A 25,053-nucleotide genomic window follows, 5' to 3' on the forward strand; every position below is an offset into this window, starting at 1 on the left:
GACTGCGTAGCCTCTGTTTCGTAAAGTTTCGTTCTTTGAGTGTTGGCTATAATTTGTGTTTGATCACGTTGATGCGCTCCTTCTGTACCTGTAACTTTGTGTGGCGGTATTAGCGAAAGCTTCCACTAGTACAAAACATGCGTATGATATGCGTCCGGGCGAGGTGTGTCCCTACGCGTCATAGCCAAGTCGGAGCTCCTCTCGTATCGCGATGATTGGATAGGGGCAGTTCCCGCAATATATTTCGTTTCACAATTGGATGCGCTGGGGGTGACGTACTCTTGACGTTTTGCGCCAATTCGGAGGAAGAAAAAAGGAGTCTCCAAATTGGCACCTTTATTCACGTTTTAATTACAAACAGCGCAACTGGTGAATCTCATTCCTTTCGTGTCATTCTCATGATGACGGAATCTTTCATATCGCCAAGATAATTTTTTGCACTTTAGCGCCCCTTTAACATATCATATGTTAAGAACTCTCAAACACAGATAAATAATCGTGTTAGAGTCTGCCCACAATGCGTGGGGACACAGCTGTTGCTGCATTTCAGCTGCATGTACCAAGGGTTATACAGCTCCTCGGAATTTTGCCAGAGAGGGAATTCCGATATACTCTCAACAGCCAGCGTCTGCTCTTGTCGGTATTCGGTCGAATAACAGTCGAACTACGCCACTATTTCGCGCGGGATTTTCGCTACCGTTGTCAGTGGTCCGGGACCTGTAGACTATATAAAATAGCACTATAGTTTCGAAATCGACTGGAACGGATGCGACCGTCCCTTTAAACGGGCGGTCTAGAGGCACACAACTTTGTTTCTGTTTTTGGTCGGTATGGAATGTTAGGCACCCGAAAACCGTTCTCCCACAATTACCACAACGCTAGCGAACTTGCGACGCCTACAACAGCCCCCGAATCTCCCGTGCGAGAAGCACCCTCATCACCCCTTCACAAAAGACACGTGACGAGTGACGCGTGTAGCAGGGACGCTTCTCATTGGATCTGGGATCACATGATGGAGGTAACGTCGGCCACCAATCGGTCAGCAACACCGCTCTTGCCGGAGCGTCTGCTACCACTTCCGAGACGCAAGACGTTCTTCGGTTACGTGATGTCCAAAATGGAAGATTCGAAGGCAGCCAGCGACCTCGACTTTTTGGGACCTCTGACACTATTGGACGAAGGAGTTGTGCAGCACGAATCTAACTAATCGTGCGTTGTACAGCGACACCCCCAGTTCTTCCCGACAGTGTGCCTCTCTATGGAACTGGAGTTGGAGAAGAAAGGTCTTCGGTGACGCCAGCGGGACGTAACAACTTGTGTGGACATCAACATATGAGTCGGATCTTTGCAAGGTGTACGTACGGCAGATGCATCGTCATAACAACCGAGCGGGATAATATCTGCTGCTGTTCCATCGTTGACATACGACAAAAACGCTCGGCGGTGAGTGATAATTGCTCTCACTGAAGTGCAGACTGCATATTCGAAGCTTTGTATCAGGCTTGGTAACCTGACGTTGAATTAAAGCGAGCGTCTTGCTTCTTCCTAACTCATGCGGCGGAACCTTGTGCAAGTGACAGTTAGGCGTTCCCTTTCTCATTCACGCAACCCCGAACTCCGCGCTGGATCACTGGTGAGCTGTGTACGGCCACACACTTAGCTGATATGGGGACACGTCAGATCAAACAGACTTTGCCGTGACCGGGTATTAGCGAACACGACGGAGAGACGCACCACAGCAATCGCTTCCGAAGTATTCTCGCTTTGCACGCCGCATCACATGACGGACGAGTACGTCGCTCCCCAGTTGGAGACGATCAACGAAGAATTGCACAGATTTCACGAAAATTACTCTAGTGATCGTAATACTATATTGTCGGCCTGTATATATGCTTTATTTTTCAGAAAACATGATATAATGAATAGCAGTCAACGAGGAACAGCTCGCCATGCTCGTAGCCGCTCGTAGCAGACGATTTCTTCTACCAACGAATGAGAGGGATCTCTGTCACAGACGTCACACTAGAGGGGCGTGATCTACAGTTCGAGCGCTCGAACCTCTCGCCGCGGCAGCGATTTTGTAAATGAAATTGCGTCGCTGTGAAAAAACTTTCGACAGAAATATTTTATGGGAATGCTTTTCGTGCACTGCTTTACAAGATGCTAGCAGTTTTTGGCCATGTTGGATACCACTTTAATGCTCCTTTAAGTCACATAACCTGTTATGTCGATTATGAACTTCTGGTATGAAAAACTGCACTTCTCATTATTGTATGAGAGAGTTTGTAATGTGTATAGTCACTTTAAACGCACACAGCCCGAAGCAACTCTAGAGGAACTTAAGTAACTGTAACGTAGAGGTAACTGTAACTGAATTACATTTTAGCTTCAGTAACTTAGTGTCATGTGATTGGAAGTTGTTTCATTTTTAAGCAACTTACACAGCTCTGCTGTTAACCATGCTCTACATCTCTGACTTCGTCTAGCAGGTGAGGTAAAGTAGGTGTACTACTGTACATCGACTCTAGTGCCAGCCGAAAACGGCGGCATCTTGCTCAGTGTGTAGAGGGCGCTTGGCCCACTTCGTAGGGTAGTGTTCTTACATATGTGTCAAGAAGAACAAGAACACATACATCACGATAATGGTGGCATAGTGCGTCTCACCGTCCGTGGCGTGGAAACGGAGGAAAAACCGCAGGTAGCACAGCCAATGCTGCGGTCCGAACGAGCCTCCCTGTGTCTGGTATGGTTTTGAAGCATTGTCTATAACGCTGCGATAACCGAGTCTTGCTGAAGACTGTTGTAGCAGAAGTAAGTCCGGTGTTTAATCGTATCCTACCATCGTGCGATTACCCACGTCGTTTCCACCAACCGTCCTATCTATGGCCATAGCTTTCGCTTCAAAGCAGGGAGGCTATGTTCAGTGGTTGTCGAGATAACTTGATGCATCAAGAAAAGCAATCAGTACGCGACTGTTGGACAGCGGGGACAACGGCCGGTGGATCCCCGCAGGGCAATAAGCGCCTTCCGCTTACTTTTCTCGACGCATCGAGTTATCTCGCCCAGCGTTGCGGAATTGGGCGGCCAACTCCATTCCGAGGAATGGAGATATGTGCTAATTATATTCCTTTCAATTCCTCGGAGTCGAGAGCTGGGGTCAAATCGCACTCCTGGAGTGGCTTGACAAACCCACTCGCAGCCGGCAGCCGGCAGCGGCGCGTGATCGTGGGTTCAAGGGACAAAATGACGCAGCATTGAACTCAAGGCTTTCAGAGGGTCACCCAGGCCATTCCATTCACATTCCATTCCGGTGAAAAAGCGGAATGATTCCATCCCTACTCCAGTAACAATATCGTCGTTGCCATTCCATTCCCATTCAATTCCGAGCTCTAAAAGAGGAATAATGATTCCGGAATCATTCCAACGTCGGAGTTCCAACTCCGCAACCCTGATCTCGCCAATCACCGAATATGGCCTCCCAGCTGTGTGACCGACCGGCGTCGAATATGCTTTGAACTGAAAATGCTTTGAATTGAACCGGACACCGGTTAATGATTCCAGTTAATTTGATGAGAAATAAAAGACTAAACTTATGACAGCCATATTGGCTTGTTAGCGAGAATAATCTAATGCAAAGCCGTATTTCACGTAGCTCTATTCTATCTGAAAGGGTACGTTTAGGAGCTATTTGTGGTACAATACAAGAATATCACAAAGAGCAATTATTAAGCCGGGCGTAGAATCTACAATCATCAGGAACGCATATGTGAACCACGTATTTTCGGTTAAAGATATCAAAGCACAGGTACAAAGCGTTAAACACTTCGCAAGAGATGACTCGATCATTCATTTCTAGGTCCCGTGCTTCGAGGGGTACGAAGAGGGGAAGTGTACTGTCACGACGTTTTGATTAATGACCACCTTCCGCTTTACAACACATTGGAAAGTCGATGCGCTTCCATGCCCTTTAGCGGATCTTCCAAGCTGCGTCACGGAACATACGTTCTTTTTCGGCCCGTTATTGACTTTCGACAAATTTGTTTTGCCTTGTGTCTTCCTACAAGGTCGTTTATCATCGTAATAACAACCTTGCCCGCTGTGGGGCGCTGGAAGAAGTTGTGTTTTGTGTAGCTTTCCTCATCAAGCGATACGAATTTCACGTGGTGTCTTTGAAGTACACCGTAGAATGACTGTAATAGAAAACTGGGTCGCCCTCATCCGTGGTTCGATTTGGGTGGTGTTGAGTATGAAACTGAATGATGGCAAATAGAGTGGTGAGCTGACCCGGTTTTCCTTCGCTATCGAGGTGAAGGTCGTTTCGACGTAAAGGATTATGTTCCCTGTTTTTGCTCGCAGTCCCCGTTTTGTTAGTACACTTATACTCCGGGACAACCGACAATGTAAGAGCTACAGGGTATCCCCGCCGAGACAGAATTTCGTTCGCGCTGTGCGCGAAGCTCAGGTGTCGCAAGACCCTAATTCTTCTCCCTTTTTTTTTACAGCTTAGAAGGTATTGGTGAAGTAGAGAGAAGCCCACAATATAAGAAAATATGTTGAATGAAGGTATATTTGAAGGGCCCAAACCAATGGCTCAAAATCGCTGATCCTGCGAGTTACAGAGCGATATACTGTGTGAAAATATATCAATTAAATTTGTAGTTAATTAGTTATAACTGAATTTTAGTGCGAGTGGTTTCTTTCAGTGACGTCACTGTCACTAGCTCGCGGTTTTCCTTCTGCCGATGAATCAAGTCATCGGTTCGCGACCAAACATGCTGATTACGGTTTGCGACTACTGGAAGCAGTGCCTAGTCAACTTGATCTCTCCCACCCAATGTTCTAGCGTGCGATAAACTTGCGGTAGCCCGAGCACGTGTCCCTAAAAGCGAGACCGGATGTGAGAATAGAGTTCGTTTCTCTTCTTTATATAAAAAGTCCTACTTTCCCACTCTTCTGGAGGAAGTTCTGCATACGATATCAACACGTAACTCACAGTGGAATACAATTATGATCAGTCGACGGCTGCACATTCTTCCTTTAAGTCAGAGTACCATTGCCTAATTATTGATCGCCTCACTCACTCACACACTCACTCACGCACTCATTCATTCATTCATTCTCAGTTTCCTACAGGTCGGTCTTTTCAAGTGGAGAGTCTCCTCTAAGGATGCTGGGAAATCGAACTTCCGGTTGGAGGTCTCCGCTTCGTCTGCTAGGTTTTGCTGTGTTTTTCTACATTGTTATACACAAAACTGTTTGTTCAGTTGGCATTGGGAGTGCGAACTTCACGGACATGTAAGTAACGCTTGTTTTACTTTTGTTCTTTACATAAAACTGAGAAAGACAGCGTTGCTCTTGTGCAGTTAACGAAAAAACGGCAACGTAATCGAGAAAACGATATCACACGCCATCGAGCTGCTGCGCTCTGTTGTTTCGTTAATTTGCCCTTTTATTCTACTGCGTATTTTAGACAGACAGGTTAGAACAGTGTGACTGTGTTATGACGCATTTATTATAACTAATGCATGAATTTTCGAGTCGAGTCGAGTGTCGCGAAACGTGCCTTGTCTGACATATGGTCTTTTGGGCTTGGCAGCGGAGCTATAGTAAGGTGTTGCTGTACTAAGGAGAAAGTACTGGAAGGGCAAGCAGCTACTGAAGATGTTATATGAAAGTACAGTGAAGTGCATATTTGGGAGATTGGAAGTGGTGTGAAAAATGATGCGGTATGCTGCATGCAAAAAAAAAAAAAGCAAAAGCAAAGAAAAAAAAAGAACAAAAGTAAGGGCGATATAAATGACGCGTATGCACTAAATCAGTCTGAGAGCTTGTTTAAATTTGCTCGGCTATTACGTGTTGCTATTCCGCGAGTACACCCTCAAGGCCGAAAGTCCATACTCTTAGTTACATCAGCATCAACAGCTCCTGTGCTTTGTAATCATACTTAACTGGCTGGCACATCTATTTTTGCTAGGCAGCATGTGCACGTACCTCACATGTGACAGAACCACAAAATATTGTGTTCACAACAATATTTACAGGACTAGAAACAGGCAAGACCTTTTTAAACGTAATGACATGACTACCAAACCCCGAACACAAGTAACGTGTGTTTAACTCTCGCAAAGCAGTCAGAAATGTGAATACGTAGTTGAGCGTTAATACTCATTGCTTCATCGTGCAAAATGATAAACAGAGAGAACACGCCGTTTTCATCTATTTTGGGGGGTTTAGGGGGGGGGGGGGAATTATGTGTTTGTCGAGATTGCGAACTCGGGTGCATGCCTAGTTCTGCAGTGTTTTCTTGTCTTATCCTTTTCGCTTCCCACACAGCAGACACAGTACTTCATGAGTGCCTTTTATATTTATATTTCCAGTCATGCAGCTGTGCTTGCAGAGAGCAAGAACACTGTGGCGTATGGATGTGTGTAACAGCTGTGCAATAAAATTTCATCATTTATCGTTACAATATTTTTGAAGGCTGCTACCTTGTACACATGAAAACTGCACTACGTGAAGACTAAGACAAATGCAGGTCACGTCGATTGTACAGACAAACTTGAAGGTAATACTTCAGAGTCTTCATTGTAACGGACGAAGTGTGCTGAGCTCTTACTGGTAACCTGTACCTGTCACTTCGTGCTGTCTCGCCTTTTTAGCTGGTACCGTCACTGCCACCGCCCCCATCAGCAGGACCTACAGCAGCTGAACTCGAGTTGAATCTCACAAATAAGCCAGATATGAAAATGCATAATGCAGCATGAACTACAAGCAACTCCTGCTTGTCCTACTCCCCTGAAGTGAAGTCAAATTTTTTTTACAGTCCAGTAGACTTTAATATCTTTTTTTTTCTTGTACATGAGAAATTTCTACACGTATCCAAACGAAAATACTATGTAAAGTGAATAAAGCATGATGAAATGTTCAAAATGCAGATCTATATGCTTCTCAGTCATGACTGAAGTGAGTTTCACATAGCCTATTGGGAATTGAGGTAGAAGCCAAGGTGTTCATGCTTTTAAAGTGACAGTTCGTGGACTTTCCTGTTTCAATTGCTGGAATTCGATGACGAAATGGATCGAACAGACGAAGAGTGGAGTCAAATAACTGGCCGTCAGACCTTATGGCACTGCAATTTAATGTCGTAAACAAACATTAACACTAAACTCGCTTATGAAATAAACTGCTCTGCGTACAACGACGACGTACGTAAGCAAATGAACACGCCTTCGCTTAGGTGTATGCACAGCTACCGCTGTCGTGCTGAGATTCGCATATCGCGATGCGCCCTGTTTTACATCTTAGTGCTTGTTAGGACAGCCTTGTACGTGTAAGGTGCACACCATACCAGTATTGATAATATGCGTGCGAATGGGGCACATAAGCGCATTTTGTTTCCTTTGGACACTTGAAATCTTGTTGCTGCCTGTTATCAGAGGCGTTCTGAACTGGGCCGCGAGGGAGAGAGCCACGCCTGGTGTCTTAACCAGGGGGGTCCCGTGCGGGTGCCTTGTGAGTTGGAAAGTTTCGGCAGTGAAGCCGAGCGAACGTTCACCTTAGGATTTAGCAGCACCTTAGCATTAGCAGTGATGGCCACTAACTACTTCTACAGTAGTTTACTACTACTAACTACTTTGCGATGGAGTAGCTTAACTAGTAGTTCAACTACTTTTCAGAGGAGGTAGTTAAAACTACCTCTTTAACAACTGCAATGTATTTTAACTACATATCTAATTAGTTAACGTTGTCCATCAACACCTATCCCATTCTATAGTGTTCTTGGACACCTAAATATGAATCACAAGCAGTGATAAAAGTGAATTAAGATTTAATACACATGCACGGCACAACTGCTCTGCACCTCTGTTTTCATCAAACAATTAGTAGCTCAAGGTAAAGCAAATCGTGCCGTAAAGCTTGCGGCAAAAATCGGAAGTAGTTGGTGCCTGCCGTAACCTAACTACTGTAGTTAACTACTCGAAATAGTAGTTTAACTAGTAGTTGCCACTACATTTCTGCAAGTAGTTGATAACTACTTTTAACTACAATCAGGTAGTTTAACTAGTAATTTAACTACATGTAGTTAACTACTGGCCATCACTGGGATTTAGAATATCATTTTTCTATATCACTTCATTTCACACAGAGTTTTTGTGTACGCCTTTGAAGTGAAGAACAGTTATAAAACAAAATAAATACGTTTTGTACTTATAGTATACAGGGTGCGTCACGTAAGGCTGACCAGAATTTTTATAAAAAAAGCTATGGGAGCAGCATAGATGTTGTTTTTGCACTTGAGTTCTAAAGCCAGGCGGACACCCTCTGGAAGAGAGTATGTAACTACCAGATGACTAATTACCTGAAATTCATTCATTAACTTTTTAATTAGGGGATTTCGGGCAAAAACGAGATAGCAGATTGGGATACTATCCTCGTTGAACGCGATTCCACATTTAAAAAATCCCGAAACACGCACGCGCGTTAAAATATCAATCCCCGAATTTTCATATGCAAATGAGCCGAAACCAAAAAGGCGCCCCTGACGAGCGCATCTCCCTCGCCGACGGAGGCTTATCTGGACAGCTGAGCGGGCACCTACTCCAATTATCTCCACCGCTCCAAATCACGTCGCCCTCTGACGTGAAATGAGCGTTGTACTCCACGCGTTCCCGGTCGCCGCAGTTTCGGCTCATTTGCATATCAAAATTCGGGGATGGATATTTTAACGCACGTGCGGGTTTCAGGATTTGTTAAACGTGAAATGGCTCGCAACTAGGACAGTCTCTCAATCTGCCATCTTGCTTTTACACGAAATCCCCTAATCAAAAAGTTAATTAATGAAATTTAGGTAATCATTCACCTTGCAGTTGCGCACTTTCTCCGAGAGGATGTCCGCCTGGCCGTAGAACTCAACTGCAAAAACTACATCTATGCTGCTCCTCATATCTTATTTATAAAAATTCTGCTGAGTCTTACGCGACAGACCCTGTATAATGTCATTGGTTTATTTGTATTCACAAGCGAAGATACGCTAAAGAAGAATCATCCATAGGATCCTGTCCGGTGTGGAAAGCGTTTCACTTAAGCAAATCGCAGAGGTGTTTCGCTTTCCCGTTACCTAGTGTAGCAGTTGGGACCTAACCTAGAGAAATAGATGAAGCACCAGTGGATGTTGATGTTGGCGAAAAAAAAATGAAAGGGAGAGATTGAATTCATCACACGACAGGATATTCGGCTACTCCAATAAACAGAACCGCCCCCTAAAAAAAGGGGAAAAAAGCCCCAGTGGAAATCAACAGCCGTCGCACACCTTCAAGGAGTAGGTGGCATGCCTTGCATGCAGTGATTTATCCAGACCCCCCCCCCCTACACCCCCTAACAACCCCCCAAAATCTGCAGGAGACCCCCTAAAAATTTTGTTAGATTGCGCTATATTTCGTCAAAAGCATGTAAAGACACCCCCTTGCGGGGCCCAACACCCCCACAAGGACGAAATTCTGGGTTGCATAGACACAGGAACACGGCAGGGACGGCGTTTTTACACTGGCGTAGCCGAACTCATCAGTAAGGTTTCTCGCCTTTGAGCGTTTACATTTTCAGGATTCGATAGGGAAAATTCCCATTTTCCAGAAAGCTGGGAATGACGGTTTTCGACGGAAACGTTGTCGGTATCGGGCACGGGGAAAATAGGCGTAAAAGAGAATTGCAGCTCGATTTTATTGATTGATTGATAAGGGTACCTCAATGGATCTCTAAAGAGCATTACAATAGCATCATATGCTAACAGCATAAACAGCGTGAAAGATGAGCATATCTACTTGTTGAACATGTAGTTAATCTCCTAGCGGCATCTCTCGCGAAAATTCTTGCAACTTTCGATCTAACCCACGAACAAGCATACTGGAATGTCCGTCACCAGGGTCACCACTGATTCCATTAGCATACGGAACATTCCATTGTCGAACACTCCTTCGTAGCAAAGTTCGGCTTAGCACAAAGGATAGTGTAGTCCCAACCAGAATTTGCGCAGGATTTCTATCTCGCGGGGTGCTGGAATTTTCCGACGGGCGATTATTGGTGGTTTTCGGTGAATACCGCAAGCCTATGCAACCAAACGATGCCCAGTGCACACCGGCTTCACTACGAGAACAAATAATACCAGAGGAAAGCCAACGACGCTGGCGTTGCTTAGCAGTGTTCCGGAGAGATCATTTTACCTACTTAGTCTCGATCTAGTACACAGCGGATGCTAGCAAGGATAAAACGCGAAAAACATATTATTCTTCAAAAGTGAGTACCCCTGCGCTACCGTTGATGTACCCACCATCCATATGAACTTGCACTTTCGGAACATTCTGCTGATTGGGAACTGAGATACCTTCCGCGATATTAAATAGAAAAAAGAACAGTCGAAGCTCCGCGGAAAACTATGGAAACATAAATACCTGACACATCGCCTTTTAGGCCACGTGGCAAGTAGCCACGACGGCAATCAACAGACCAGAAATGATAAACACAGCAAACCCATACCGGAATCCCGGCGACCCATCACTCCGACTTACCAAAGGCGGGAGAGTTCGATGTACAGCTCCTAGTAATATGTACAGGAGGTACCGCACAATTTCCACCATCATTGCAGCTTTGTGGGTGCGGTGCGACCTAGGCCTCCATGCACAGCAGGTGACGACGCCATGTTGTCGGGGTCAGCCGACGCGATGTGACCGATTACGTTGCATGTCCTGCGTGTAAAGTCGCGAAGGCAAGTCAGCAATTGCTCGCTTTGATAGCGTAGATTTGAAAACAGGAAGAAAAATGGCTCCAAGACGGAAGAATACTTCGCGAAAGAGCTATCAGTGAACGCTGGTGCTGTCTTTGCAAGCAACGTGCCATTAGTATTCCTCGGGCGGCATTTGATGTCTAATTCCTAACGCACTTTAGGTGATATGCGTCGCGTTCCACCGCGAAAAGCTCTGTGAGGCCGATAACGGCGAGCCCTTTCAGCAGCACCACCATCCACCGCGAAAAGATAGCTGATGCTACATTCGTTACAGATAATCCTGTGCAGTACGGGTCGCTCAAGAAGATGTCTATAACGAGCTCCTGACACTCTATCGGGGAATGCTGTAGTATCATGTTAAACCCCTCTCGTACAGAAAATTCAACGTAATTTCCACCGAATGACATTCACGCTGAAAGACGTTCGCTCACTGCCGTAGGGGACCATGAACGTAATGACCTTAGAGAAATGGCATGACATTCGTTACAAAATGAGTTTGGGAAACTCATTGGCTCTTGTTGTCGCACAAAGCTGCGTACTCTACATGGTACAGATGCCATAAAATGAGCAATGTCAAATACATGAATATCACAAAAACAACAACAACAACAAAAGAAGAAAAAAAAAACAACTACAAGGTTATTGACCGACATGTGCTTTACGAGTTTATTTATTGTTAACATTAGAATGGGCGACTTCACGCGACCTGCAAAGTACTACTACCATTGTTTCATGTCGGCCATATTTATTCATCGCGTGGGCTGAAAATTTCACTTCAACGCTGTGCTAAAAAAGGTGTTTTCCGAAAAACACGAAAATCAATAGCAAATGCACACATTCGTGTAGTATACTGCGGTCCTAGTACTTTACGGGGGTGGGGATATATTCATTCGGAGAAAGAGAACAGGGAAAAAAGCGGAGAGGTCAGTAAAACGGATCGTGTTTGCCATTATTTGCCAATGGCATTGTCTTTCACCGCGTGGCATTACGCAGCACGAAGACATCAAATGTGGCTGTCGTTCGCTGGAAACAACAACAACAACAAATAAATCATGACTATGGCCTGGGGTGATTCACCGCTTGAGAGCAGTACACTACCCCATTACACGAGAAACATGAGATGTGAAATATGAAAATGAAGTTATGTGCAAGTACAACTCTTGAACTCCCGTCCTCTGGTTGCGCAACGCTATATCACACAAAAAGGGAGAAGCGCATGAGAGAAGCGCCATTGGTCCTTGAGATGCAGGGGAGGACCCTACAGCGTCTGGAGCAAGCCGGTAGCCAAGAGGAACTCCAAGAACATCAGAAGACCTCGACGGTGTTGCACATGGCTCTGACAAAGGCCAAGAATTGCAGCCAGGTTGAACGTCAGTCGGCTAGCACCACTCAGCTGAGCACAGATTTGCCGCCTCTCCGTTTCGTAGAGCTTACATTCTATTAGGACGTGCTCAATGTTCGCTACGACGCCACATATGGAGCATAGGCAGCTGTCACAGCATCCGATTCGGCACTTGAATTGGGGAGTGAAGGCTACGTTGAGACGAAGCCTGTGCAGGAGGGACGAAAAATAGCGTGTGTAAACGGTCAGGAACTGAGAAGGACATAGTGGGATCCACCGAATACATGAGAGACCCGTCAGTGATGTCCCGACTCCACTGCTGGCGAGCTAGTGGCTGAATCAGCTCATTCAGAAGTGATCTCCTGTCTCCTCTTGATAACACCGTTGGTACAACAGTCCGAGACTGTTGGGCAGCCGTTGCCGCTCTGTCAGCTTCTTCGTTTCCGCTCAAACCACAGTGACCTGGGACCCACTGCAGGGATATATGATGACCGTGATCGCTTAGACGCTGAACCTGATGGAGGATATCAGTGACAACTGGGGCGAGCGCTCCACGTATTCCCATGTTGGCTATACATTGAAGAGCAGCCTTTGAATCTGAGTAGATGACCCAGGCCCGCGGATCGTCACAGGACGTCTTACGTAGAAACAACAGGATAGCATATAGCTCAGCCGACGTTGATGATGTGCGGTGTGAGAGACGGTATCCATGTGACATACCGTCAGTTAGAATAACAAATGCAGACGATGAACATTCATGACTGGAGGATCCGTCTGTGAAAACTGCAGTGTGGTCAGAATATCGACCGTGCATCATATCCGCTGCAAGATGTTTCAGAACTGATGTAGGCACTTGGTTTCGTTTGACATTAAGACCAGGAATTGACAATGTAATCGATGGTACTGGAAGCGACCACGGAGGCATGGTAGACACCACTGATCTTGCAGAAAACGGGGGAATTTTAGGTTTCACTTCCATGAAACAGTTGTATGCGTTACATTGCTTCCGGCGACAAACTTTTGCTATTAGTGGATGACGGCGGTGGTGTGCTCTGAGGCGCAAGTAATGGCGAATGGTCTCCCTCTACCGTAAGACTTCAATGGGCATTTCGCGGGCTTCTGCTATCACCATCCGCGTTTCCGCAGCTCTCGGGACGCCAAGACATGCCCTTAAAGGGACGGTCTCGTACAGCCGGGGCGATTCCGAAACTTAGCCAGAACTAGTTTCACGAGTACTGTACACATACAACCATCAAAGTTTCATTCGGAATAACCAAGTCGTTTTCGAGGAATTTGTCGAAACGTGCCGTAAGAGCAGACGACGAAAGCTGCGCCTCTCTCATGCGTACGTCACCTATGACGTCGGCCCGCGGGTGCGTCGTCGTTGTCATGGTAATTGGAACTTGCAGAAGCACCTTGGTTTGAGTAATCCCCTTTGCTCTCGAAACGGGGACAGTCAGGCATATACCTCCGCGAGCGGAGAATGTAGTCCGAGCATTGACTGTGGGGTCTCCCATAATGTGGCACACAATCGGATACGTGGAAGCTAAGTCACGTGTTTTCTTTCCGCGAGTATTTAATGCAGTTTTTAAATAAACACGTTCTCCTTCTCCATGTACGTCGTCAGCGACACTTCATTTCGAAGCATGATCAGTGTATAACGGGGAGTGTAATGGAAGCGCGCGTTATATATTTTTGGTCGGAGCTGTAATGCGACCGCGCGCGCCGATGGCCAACGACTTCAGATTTGTGATTGTGGATGGGGTTGTTCTGCGACTTTTAACTTGTTTCTGAGGATTAACATAGTTGTTCTGAACCACCATGCTTGCCACTACTGTGAATGCGCGTTTTTCACCTGAGAACTGAAAGAAAATGTACGAGAGTTGCCGCGGTGCCCAGTAACTTCTGAAAGTCGTCTGCTCACACCGATGCACTAGCAGGCGCAAAAGCAGACGATTTCTGTATCCTATCACGGACTTACCCGCAGGGCGACGTGGCCGTTCTTATTGTTGCCAACACAGATCGCGGCGTGCTCTACAATCTTTATCAATTTAATTCGGTTATTTAATAACTGTGGCGTGTTTTGTCGGGTAAATTAGCAGTATTCCATTTTCAACAAAGGACAATCGAATGGTACACTTTATGAAAGGGGCAGGGAGTACGAGACCGTCCCTTTAAGCTCCGTGCTAGAATACACCGCAGTCGTTGTACTGGTAGGCTATATAGCAGAGTCCCTCGGACTAGGGCTTTGTGGATGGCCAGAAGAGACTTCTCATTCATTCCCCACTTCGGCCCAGCAAAGTGGAAACGAATATTCAATTGCCAGTGTGATTGTGATATTACTTGTGTCGTTCGCAACGATTTTACTTCAGATATCACTGCCCGGAGAATCAAGAAACACATCCTACTTCGACAGAAGTGAAAGAGCGCAGACAAGCTGGTGCATACTGAGCGCTGGAACCGGAGACAAGAAAAAACAAGAAGTCCCACTTCTTCCACTTGTTTTGAGTCCTAAGATATCACGAGTGCGCTCGTACTGTGAAATAACTCGTAATTACGAACTTACGTAGGATTCCGTACAAAATAGTTGGGAACGGAGTCCTATGTTCCTGCCCATTCGGTGAAGCATCGTATGCCTCTATAACTGGGCCGCTATGGAAACTTCTGGCTCATTAAGTGCACTCAGTTCAAATCTAGAAACTCTTTCCGCCATGTTTGCTCACTGTGAAATGATATTCCCAATTAAAGGGACAATGAAATTTCGCGAACACCCCAGGATTTTTATTTCTCTCTCTCTTTTTTTTTTTGTTAGAAAAGAAAAAGTAGAAATTGAACATTATGTGTTAAATAATTTTTAAGTTAGTTACGTGCATAGGAAGCACATGCTACACGTTCTTCAGCGTTCATAAATGGCTTGCACCGTGTCATCAATTCTTTGACAAGCACGACCCGGTTTCTTCGCATAGCAGGCATCCACGAACAAGCGCTGTCACCATTCATATACCATGGCTATAATACAAGCATGTCGCCAAGCGGACAGAAGCGGTAAATGAAAAGCAGAACAGGCTTGTTAAACACTTGCTAAACATTCTTTGCCTTACTCTCGAGGGATGGAACCAGTCAGTCGAATGATACATAAATCTACAAACTAGAGATGGAAAACATGACATGATGATGAGATGAGAGTTTGATAGCGGCACTAACTGTTAGTCAGTTCTTGTATATCACTTTTCGTTCTCCCTCACCATTTTTTACTCCATGTTAGCGCCGCGAAGCAACTGTGGCTATGAGTGGCGTACAGACGTAGACAGATGTAGAGAGGACAGCAGGAAGGAGCGGGAGATAGGGAAGTTAGTATGCGTCGTGGCCCAACTTCAGGCGGAACTGTGTCGACATTCGTCCAGAAAGTCTCCGGAAACCCCAGGGAAACCTTAGACAGCACAGCCGGTGGTAGGATTCGAACCCCCCACCTCCCAGTCTTCAGCACGACCTTGGCTACGACCAACGAGCGGGACGCCTTAACCCGCTCGGCCGTGCCCTTGGTCTCTCACCAAATGACGAACGCGTTTGGTGGTGGGTACAGCCGCCGTCAGCTCTGTGGAAGAGAACTTGGAACCGTTATCCCGACGACTGTTTCGGGAATCCTGCAAACAGTTTTGCTAGCTTTTTATTTTGGAAGCTTCAGGGCCACTTCGAAAGTGCGTCTACCGTCACTTGATAATTAGTTAACTGGAAACCCAAAAACCTAAATGTGTCCATGTCTGAAAGCCGGCAGCTAACGAAGTGTGTCAGTGTCCGCAGGACTGAAGGCCACACACACATGATGTTTAGCGTCATTGCTCTTAGCGTGCTTTGCAAAAGGATTTTTGTTCATCATTGGGGTGTACCGGCGGCCACTACGCATATCTCTGCGCTGTGTCCTTCATTCTATAACGCAAGGATGACGTTACGTGTGTTTCATCCACCCGTTGTATTACCAACTTCTGCGGCACACAATCCGTAAACCCTCACAAGGTGTTGTGTGGTGTATTTTCACTTCTCTATCGAGGCAAGCGTTGATGTTGTCATCAATCTGCTTTTTGACACCCTTTTACGACATAATGCTCTGCGTGCACTAAAGCTTTGCCGCCTGTAGTCTCTTGACACACATACTTCGTTGATGACATCACCACCAATCATCCGCCATCCATTTTCTCAAATGCCTTTGCGGAATACACCATCTACCGCAGGTGTGCTCGATGACTTAGTGTGCAAATACATACAGATAAGGCTATAACACTTCTCTGCAGTCTGCAAGGCTATAACAGTTATCTGGGTCAATTGCTGCGTTGCCCGACTTCAGAGAACATATAACTCCGAACTATTTGTGACCTATGACTTAACATGAGCTCATGAAACTTTTATTTTCATGGCACATGCGAATGCTAGTGCTCGGGGGATATGTTTAGTCAAAAAAGAAAGGAAGGAAATGTTAGTCAGGCGCAGGCCGACTTGCTATTCCTTAAAAAAAACAGACACACACACACACACACACAAAACGGGGGCCTTAGAGGCTGGTCGAGAGGCCTGACGCCTAAAAGCGTAAGAGGGTAGTCGTAACCGCCCCCTGGTTGTGCAGGACTGGGCCGAGCAGAGTGGCCAAAGAGACGTTGGTGTAACCAAGCTGTCGTACGTGGCGTTTGAGGACGAGTTGTTGAGGGAGACGCCGGTTGCAGGATAACAGATAGTGCTCAATGTCGGCTTCCACGCAACAAGTTGTGTAATTGGAGGAGTTCGTCTGGCGCATTTTATACAGGAGTGGGTGTGGGCGTGCAACATTCATTTGAAGACGACGGAGAAATGACTGTTCAGCTGTATTGCAACGACAGGCAATAGTATAGTCCTGCAGGGGGTCAATGAGACGTAAAAAATGGTCATAGAGGTCGAGTCCGCTCGGAACTGTCGGGTACAGACACAGCGCCAAAGGCGAATGTGCAGGCAGGGAACAGGCATAGGCCGTTAGGGGTAGAGGGGTAGCAGAGATAACTCTGGTAGATGTTGGGCGTCTCGCTCGGGCTCGAGTAGATTGTTTACTGATTGCGAGTTGCACATATTTATTTTCTGGTGGTTCTTGCTTGGGACACTGTTCTTTACTGAAATTTGTCACGTGGGAACAACTAATTGAATACGCGCACACATACGTACATACACATGGGATGATGATGTGGTGTGAAATGATATAAACAGTGGTGTCTGTTATTGAGATATGGATGTTGTCTCACGGCCTTGCAAAATAAGAGAACACGAATGCTATGTGAACAATCTTGTTGGAGCCCCTTCCTGTCAGGGTACCTTTTTTTCTCACATTCCCTTCGTTATAGAATAAAGGTAAATTGCTGTGCAGTCGAACATTCTCACGTCTCAGATCAGTCGGTACAAGGTGAAATTTCTGAAATGGACGTGTTAAAATTTCGCGTACTGCGTATTTCGTAAGCGAAACAACGTGCGTGTTGTGCACACCAACTAATAGACCTTTTTCACGTACGCGTCGTATCCTAGCGGCTCTCCTGCGAAACACCCTCGGCGCGCGACCAAACAAACCCACGAGGGTAGCACGAAAAGACCAAAACCAGTCTAGAGTGGGACCGACGTGCTCGCGCCGTTCGTGCGGTTTCCCCACAGGACCCCACTTCTGTCGTCCCCATGCCGCGTCATTTATTGAACACGGAGCTAACATTCACCGGTGCACTCAAGGTCAAGCGCATGCGCGTACGCAGTTGTGAAAAAGGTCCATTGCTCCGTGGTAATTAAACCATCCTCCGTGGTGGTGTTGGTTGACGGAGCGGACTACCATTTGGTACATACGCTACGACAGTACGTCTCTATTGTGAACTATAACGTCTCTGCACGTGAGAGAAAGAAAAGGTTGAAGAAGGCACGTGGAAAAGTGTCTGTCCACTGAGAAAGCAGTAATAAAGTGGTATTCGCAGACGGGCCACAACACTATGGTCAAAAAGACGAAGCAACGCGGCCCTCACGTGCAGTTGCTGTGGTATCTTATTTGAGAGCGATACAATGAGACCGTTCTACGTGCATCAGGGAAAAGCTGAGGGACTGTGCGAAAGGCTGACCTACTTTCATAGCGTATTGCCATGTGTGCCTCGGTGATGGAAGTTGTTCTGGGCTGAGTACCGCAGTTGGATCACTCAAGCATACACAACCCAGCGCTTTTCCATTGCTTTGTTGAATGCGGTGTTCCTTGCAGTGTACAGATTTGCTTTTTTTCTTGTCAGTATATCTGACTTTGATGGCGTGGTCTGAGCCTGAAACACACAGCAGACGAGCCGCAACACAAGCCTCAAGCTGCCTATGGACATGAACAATTGAAATATGACAGTCGTCGAACAAGCCATGACAGCGATGGGATTTCACCAACACACCTCTCGATTGCCGGTCGAGTGCACGTCTGGTTAGTTGAATGAGGCCCTTCGGTAAGTCGACGGAAAGCAGATGCCAGTGTATAGCGCAACTGGTTACGCATTCGACTGGCAATCGAGAGATGCGTAGTTCAAATCCCGCCGATGGCTTTTTCGATGACTGCCACATTTGAACTGTTTAAGTCTGATTTGCTGGTTTTCGAATTTGTCCATTAATGCATTACACGCGGAATTTTTTTATAACGTTGATTTTCCAAAAACGTGGAATTACCCAAAGACTAATGCCAATTCCGGACCCGTCTATCTATTCTACTTCACTGGTGTTTCGTCAGTTTCGTCGAAAATGCGGGATTATTGTCACGGCGGCTCCCAACAGATCGTGTGACAGCCAGTCTAGAAATTCACTCAACGCGGTAAAAGACGGAATCAAACGTTCATTCAACATGGCGTGTCTTCAGGAAGCCTTCGTCGGCTGGTACGGAGAACAATTAAAATCTAAAGTCGTGTTTTCTTACGCCATAATAGCCATCACGTCAACAAAAACACAAAGATGATACTGGAAGTAAGTTTACGTACAGTAGCAGTATGGCAAATAAATGTAGTGTAAGGGAGCCGCATGATGAGAATACTTACATTGCAGTGTCCAAACGATGTTAACGGTCGTCCGGTACGCACGACGCTATCACCACGTACACAGGACATGGGCCAGACAGCGCTAAATCACGCGGAAGGGAAACGCTCTCGTCAGCACATCCACAGTGCGACAGAAGGACACGTAGTAGTAGAACGACACAAGCACCTAAAGTTGTGCGCAGTCACGTCTGTCTTGACGGCTTCTTTCATTTATTTTGTTTTTTTCTTATCGCTATCTTATTCTCGCGTTCCTACTTGACTATTTCTATCCTTGTACACGGTCGAATCCATTTTTTCCCCTCGGAAGCCTACCAAAAGCCCCTATGACATCAGCAGTTTTCCCCTTGACGGGTTTCTCGGGATGTGGATTCCCTTTCGGCATTTTCTTTCTGCACTTCTGTCGTTCCTTTCCCAATAAACCACACTCTAAGAAATTTCTCTGTTATTTTACGGAAAAAGTACAGGAAAGCATAACCTAGATGCCGTCCGTAAAATAATAGAAAAGCGGTATAAGTTCTTCCAGCATTAGTCTGTAAAAATAACGGAAACTGCGTTATATTACACGTTTGTTTTAAATTGGTTTACACTCCTACTATTTTAAAAAGCAGACACTTCGTGTAATATTACACTGACTATGCAAATTGCTTTGCAATCGTTATTGCAATTACCCATGATGTTACCACCATTATTGTTTTTCCTATTTTCTTTTAATAGTTCCATGCAACTAGAACCATGTACATCAGCTTCAAACCACCAAATAAATTGCACTTAATTTTATGGCTGTATGTTATTTGCCGTTCGCATGAGGGGGAACAAATGGAGAGAACAGACGGATGAGGTTAGGCAACACTCAAGCACATATCCGTACAATAGCTTTTATTATGATTCGGTGCATACATTGAAAATGCAGACAAAGAAAATACCGAACGGCTAGCTGTGTACCGCAGTAGGTATATGGATATATTATGCCCAAGAAAGAAAAAAAAGAAAAAGAAGAAGAAAAAGCAGGCATCAGGTGCATACAGAATTGCCCGTATTCACCAGTCCCACTTAGCCGCTGGTTTAGTGAAGTCTGGTTTAAAGGTGCTGTAAAGCAGTAGACAAGCATGATATGCCGGTGATGTGACTAGAGACTTTATTGCTTCTAAATACCATATGCGGAACCATACGACCTACAACGCGCTATAAATATTTTTAATTTGCCATGAAAGATGCGGCGTAGTGGAGCGGTGCGACGCCTGGTGTCAAACAACCCCCTGTGCAGCGGGCAACACTGAAAATTGGTATTACACACCATGACATCGGAACTTCGTTATTTTAGTAACCATATTATTAGTTTTCCTGTTTATCTATGCATTCTGAAACCCCTGTTAACAGTTTAACCTGTTAACCCCTGTTTTTGCGAAGTAACCCAGTGCTGGTCGCTGTTCGTTGGGGGCTCTCCCTACTTCTCTGCTGCGCCTGCGCGCTCCTTTTGTTCGCGGCCTCTTTCGAACGAACAATCTCTCTCTGTGAACCTCTGTGAACAAACTAGTCCCGACGCTGTCTGTCTTCTTGAACGTCTGACACATTTTTTTCAACGGCTCAGCATTTCATTTCAGTTCGCTTACCCATTTATCCTCAGATGTGGATCGTTGTGTGGATTGCAGGGGCGGATTTTATGGTGGATTGTCGTGGATTGTTATGTCGGGCCCAGTGTTATACGCATGCAATGTGGTTGCCACCGTATGTATCAGAAGTAAGGGTTCATTTCGAATACCTAGTACAGTGTTGCCCGTAATCTTTAATTGTAATTTTCTAATTAACTGCACCGTGGATTGGAATGAAACTTGCACAGTTTTTGTCCTGGTGGCTTGGACTATCGAATAGCCACACTAAATGACATTTGATCGGTGCTGCTTTACAGTACCTTTAAGTTGATCACGTGATCCCTCCGGCTCTGAAGCCCTTTGACCAAAAAGCATGCGCATTATTCACATTGTCACGAGATGGTTGAGGGGAGGGAGAAATTAGCAGACGACGGAAAAGCCGCGAAGAGGAATACGCCCGTTTTTTTGTTTTTTTTTTGTTTTTTTGTTACGAGGTTGATAAAGGGAAATTCAGGCGGCGCTGGCGCTGCTACAGGTAGTTGCGGGATGGTGTTTGGTGTGTGGGTAGCCGGCGGTTAAGCCTGCCTTTGTGTTTGTTAATATGATCGCTAAAACAACCAACAAAGAGCGCGTTTGACATGTTATTGAAGAGGCAGGAGTACGTAATCTCGTGGAGGCGATCGTTGTACTTCTGTCAGTGTTCGGTCGTCGATTGTGGTTGGGTATAATAACTGCACCTCCATGGACCACCGCTTGTTTATCGTTTGTTGTGCGGCCTGTGTGGTGAATTGCAACGATCAAGATAGCCTTTCGATCGCTGGGGCATGTCAGCAGCGTGTTTTTACGCTTTCAAGTCTGGTGTCATGTGCGTAGCGTGTGTGCAGGCGCATCATAACGATAGGCGGCCTGTAAGTAAACAGCAATAACATTGATGCAAGGGTGGCCATATCCTGCATCGGACTCCCACACGCATAAACTTTATAGTGTTATGGTTTCAAGAAATTGACGTGGTACTTTACAAGGTATCACAAATCTGCAACGCGTGAAAGCATCGCTTCGCTGGCTGCGTTTGTTCGGGCGCACAACGGAAACCGAACTGTGCAGTTCTGTTTCCATCCGCGTCCTCTGTGTGTGTGTGTGTGTGTGTTAGCGCTGTTTTTGTTATGTTACCCAGGGTGCCCCTGCCTGTGAGTTGTGTGGAAGTTGCCAGTGTCGTGACCTCCTGCCGTTCTATCAGTGCGGTGCTATGGTTAATTGTGACCTCCCGGTTTATCTGCGTATCTCTGCATATAACATTCTTGTACAAGTCATCAAGCACTGAATTGATTTATTCTGTTCAGCAAACAAAGACTGGCTGTGCTGTGACTGTCACTTGCTGGAACTTAATATAATGGGAATGTACACACTTGTCCTACAGTCATATATTGAGCGCACTTGACCTGACAGACGCCATATCTGCAAGAATAAAAGGGTACACTTTAGTGTCGTTACAATAGATCCGAGACATTCAGAGTTTGTTGTTTATTGAGACCACCATACACAAAATACAAACAATCTTCTCTTTGCTGTTAAAATGGATCAAATATCTCGTACAGAAGGCCTTATTTGTCTCAGTAATGGTGTTTCAAGGGTGGAGCAAACATACAATGGACAAAGGCAAACACATACAACAACAGCTGCAACATCAGCTACAAGTAAATCCGTGCTGCTATTTGGATTGTGCTTGCTTGTTCAGAGCAGGGCCGGCGATAGGGTAAGGCGAGTTAGGCGCCCGCCTTAGGCCCCGCGCTTGCATAGGCCCCGCGCACAAAGCCATCAACCCGAGATTACTTTTTTTTAAAGTATCAAGTATGCACTCAATCGCACGCGGGATGTTCGACTAAAACAGAAATGAGAGAAGATAATGTGTTATGTGCCATTCTGTCATGTGATGAGAAAAAGTCCCACTTTTACGAAAAATCCGCCAACCCTGCAAGCTATACCGAGGATTTCGCACCCTTTTCTCCTGCTGCCATTTCCCGTACTGCTAAAATCTCCCACTGCTAAAATCTTACCATTTCTTATCTTTTCATTCCTGCTGGTGTGAAACAGGCCCCGCAATGCGCCTTTGCCTCAGGCCCCGCGCAACCACCGGCCCTGGTTCAGAGTCCTATATTATTGAGGAAACCCTTTTACATACCTGGTCAGGGACTTATGTATTTTTCTGCGCTCATTCTTTATAAGCTCCTCTCTTGACTTTATACTGGCATTGTAAACAACCTCACTTTCATCATCATTGCACCATTACATGCCAAACAATCACCACCACCAATGCCTAAAAACTCCCCACAGCTGATGCCATGTTATAATATGCCAGCTGAGGCTTTTAATTTAGGCTTTTCGTTCAAAAAGAATTTCTATGGTGATGCAGTTGCAGTTACCACTTCACTTTGACACAGATAGCTGAACTTGACAGAAAAATCACATGAGAGGTCCGTGTGACCTCTGCTTCTCCTTTGGCAAGGCTGCTCTGAGAACTGCCACTGTGCAATTGTGCAAATTAAGGTATTGCACAATTACATCAGCACCTCTATACAGCGTTCTTGAGAATTTTCTTTTTTTAGATTTTAAGTCATGCTATAGGTCTCTGACTGTTCCCAGTTTTCTACACTGTCCTGTATTGCAGACAACCTGAAATACAGATGGTAAAGCTCTGAAAAATTTGTGCATGTGCCCCATGCATTTGTGCACTGCATAGTTACGCAGTTATAAACTGCACAGCAGTGTGCTGAGAGATTGTGCTATTTCTTGAGAAACAACACCGTGGAATACCAAAGCAAACAGCAGCACTGACCATTGCCTGCTAGCTTTCTGTATTGATATGTAATGGACAGTAAGTGGAAGGCTGCAATGGACAAATGAATGCAATGCAAATAAGCTCATATGAAGAAAGGAATGAAACTTGAAATCAGATGCATCTTATCTACAATGAGCTGCTATTATTTTTTTAGGAAATACAGGATTGTATATCTTTCTTCCACACTTTCTGTTGTCTTTTGAGACACATTGGCAGTTGTAACTTTGCAAAAGCCGACATATTCATTCAGCTGTGTCAGCACAAAGCTACACAACCAGACAGTATATTAGTGTAGTGAACGCGGTGTACCGCATCATCAAGGACAAAGTCTGGGAGCAGAAATGTGGGACATTGCTTAATATGCAGAAAAATAACATAGATGTTTTTGCATGGCTGACCACCTAACTTCAATAGCCAGTGATGAACATGCGATGTCTTCAGCTGGTGTATTCTGGAAATTAATAGGTGACGTATGGGTAGGGGGGATGGTTAGCAAGTTAACAGCACCCAACAGCAACAACAGTTTCACAGATTTTGGGCAAACACATCTATGTTGGCACACATGAAGGGCATATAGTTATGTCATTACACTTTATTGAACTTTATGTACCCATAAGGGTGCATTACAAAAAAAAGTGGGAGGGGGCAGGGTTACAAAAAGAAACAGAGGTAGAGGTAGTGCGAAACTCCTCTTTAGAAGAAAGGAAAAATGCCGCACACACAACCACAATATTCCTGAAGCAATGGTTTCTACTCTTACAATGACATGTTTTTCATGCATTTAAGCAGGGTTAGTCACGTTCCAGCCACATTTCTGTATGACAATTAGTTTTCTTCACGTATTGCATTGAAGAACTGCTTTCCTGAAACAAACTAAATTAGAAGGTGTATCATACGTCGCAGGCATTTTGGGTCGGTTATGCAGTAAAACTAGTATACGCTTGAGGTGCCACATATTCTCCTGGTGATGATGTGAAGGAAGGAAGCTTCAATCTTTCCAAATGTAAATGAGTGCCGTGGTGTCTTGCATTGTAACACCATCTAGGCACTCTTTCCTGTGGGCTTTCGAGTGACAGATTCATACATATTACAATCATTTGTAATGATGCCGATAACAACACTCTTAATTACATCAGATTTTTGTGACGCTAGTATGCCCATATTGCGTTCATACTTCATTCGCTGGTGTGCATTTAGGGGTGGAGTGTGAGTCAAGGCAGAGGTGAGCTAGTACGAAATGGGAATACCTGTTCCTATCAGGTAATATACAGGACATGTCAAAAAGGAAGAACCGTGGGCACTTAGCACGTACCTGTACTGGTGTAAGGAGAACAAAGTTGCAACATAATTGAAAGTACAATGAAGTGAAGTGTATATTAGAAGTGGCCATTGCTTTGGCTCATGTAGTATTACTACAATTTCTACTATTCTATACGTATTGCCCAAACTCAGCTATTTAG

The 25,053-nt window shown here is 45.4% G+C and overlaps 1 protein-coding gene across 2 annotated transcripts in view; it reads right to left on the bottom strand.

Moving 5' to 3' along the window:
- Positions 1 to 19,258, bottom strand: part of LOC135378435 (uncharacterized) — a 662,816-nt gene extending 643,558 nt beyond the window's left edge. The window contains exons 1-2 of one of the 2 annotated variants that reach the window (XM_064611464.1): positions 19,169 to 19,258; positions 10,563 to 10,739 (exon numbers count right to left, since the gene is read on the bottom strand). In XM_064611464.1, coding sequence (XP_064467534.1) covers positions 10,563 to 10,634 — 72 coding nt within the window. In that variant the 5' untranslated portion in view covers positions 10,635 to 10,739; positions 19,169 to 19,258. The remainder of the gene's footprint in view (positions 1 to 10,562; positions 10,740 to 19,168) is intronic. The other variant, XM_064611465.1, reaches the window with a different exon arrangement.
- Between the last annotated feature and the right edge of the window lie 5,795 nt (positions 19,259 to 25,053).

This window comes from Ornithodoros turicata, chromosome 1 (genome assembly GCF_037126465.1).
Source record: "Ornithodoros turicata isolate Travis chromosome 1, ASM3712646v1, whole genome shotgun sequence".
NCBI lineage: Eukaryota > Metazoa > Arthropoda > Arachnida > Ixodida > Argasidae > Ornithodoros > Ornithodoros turicata.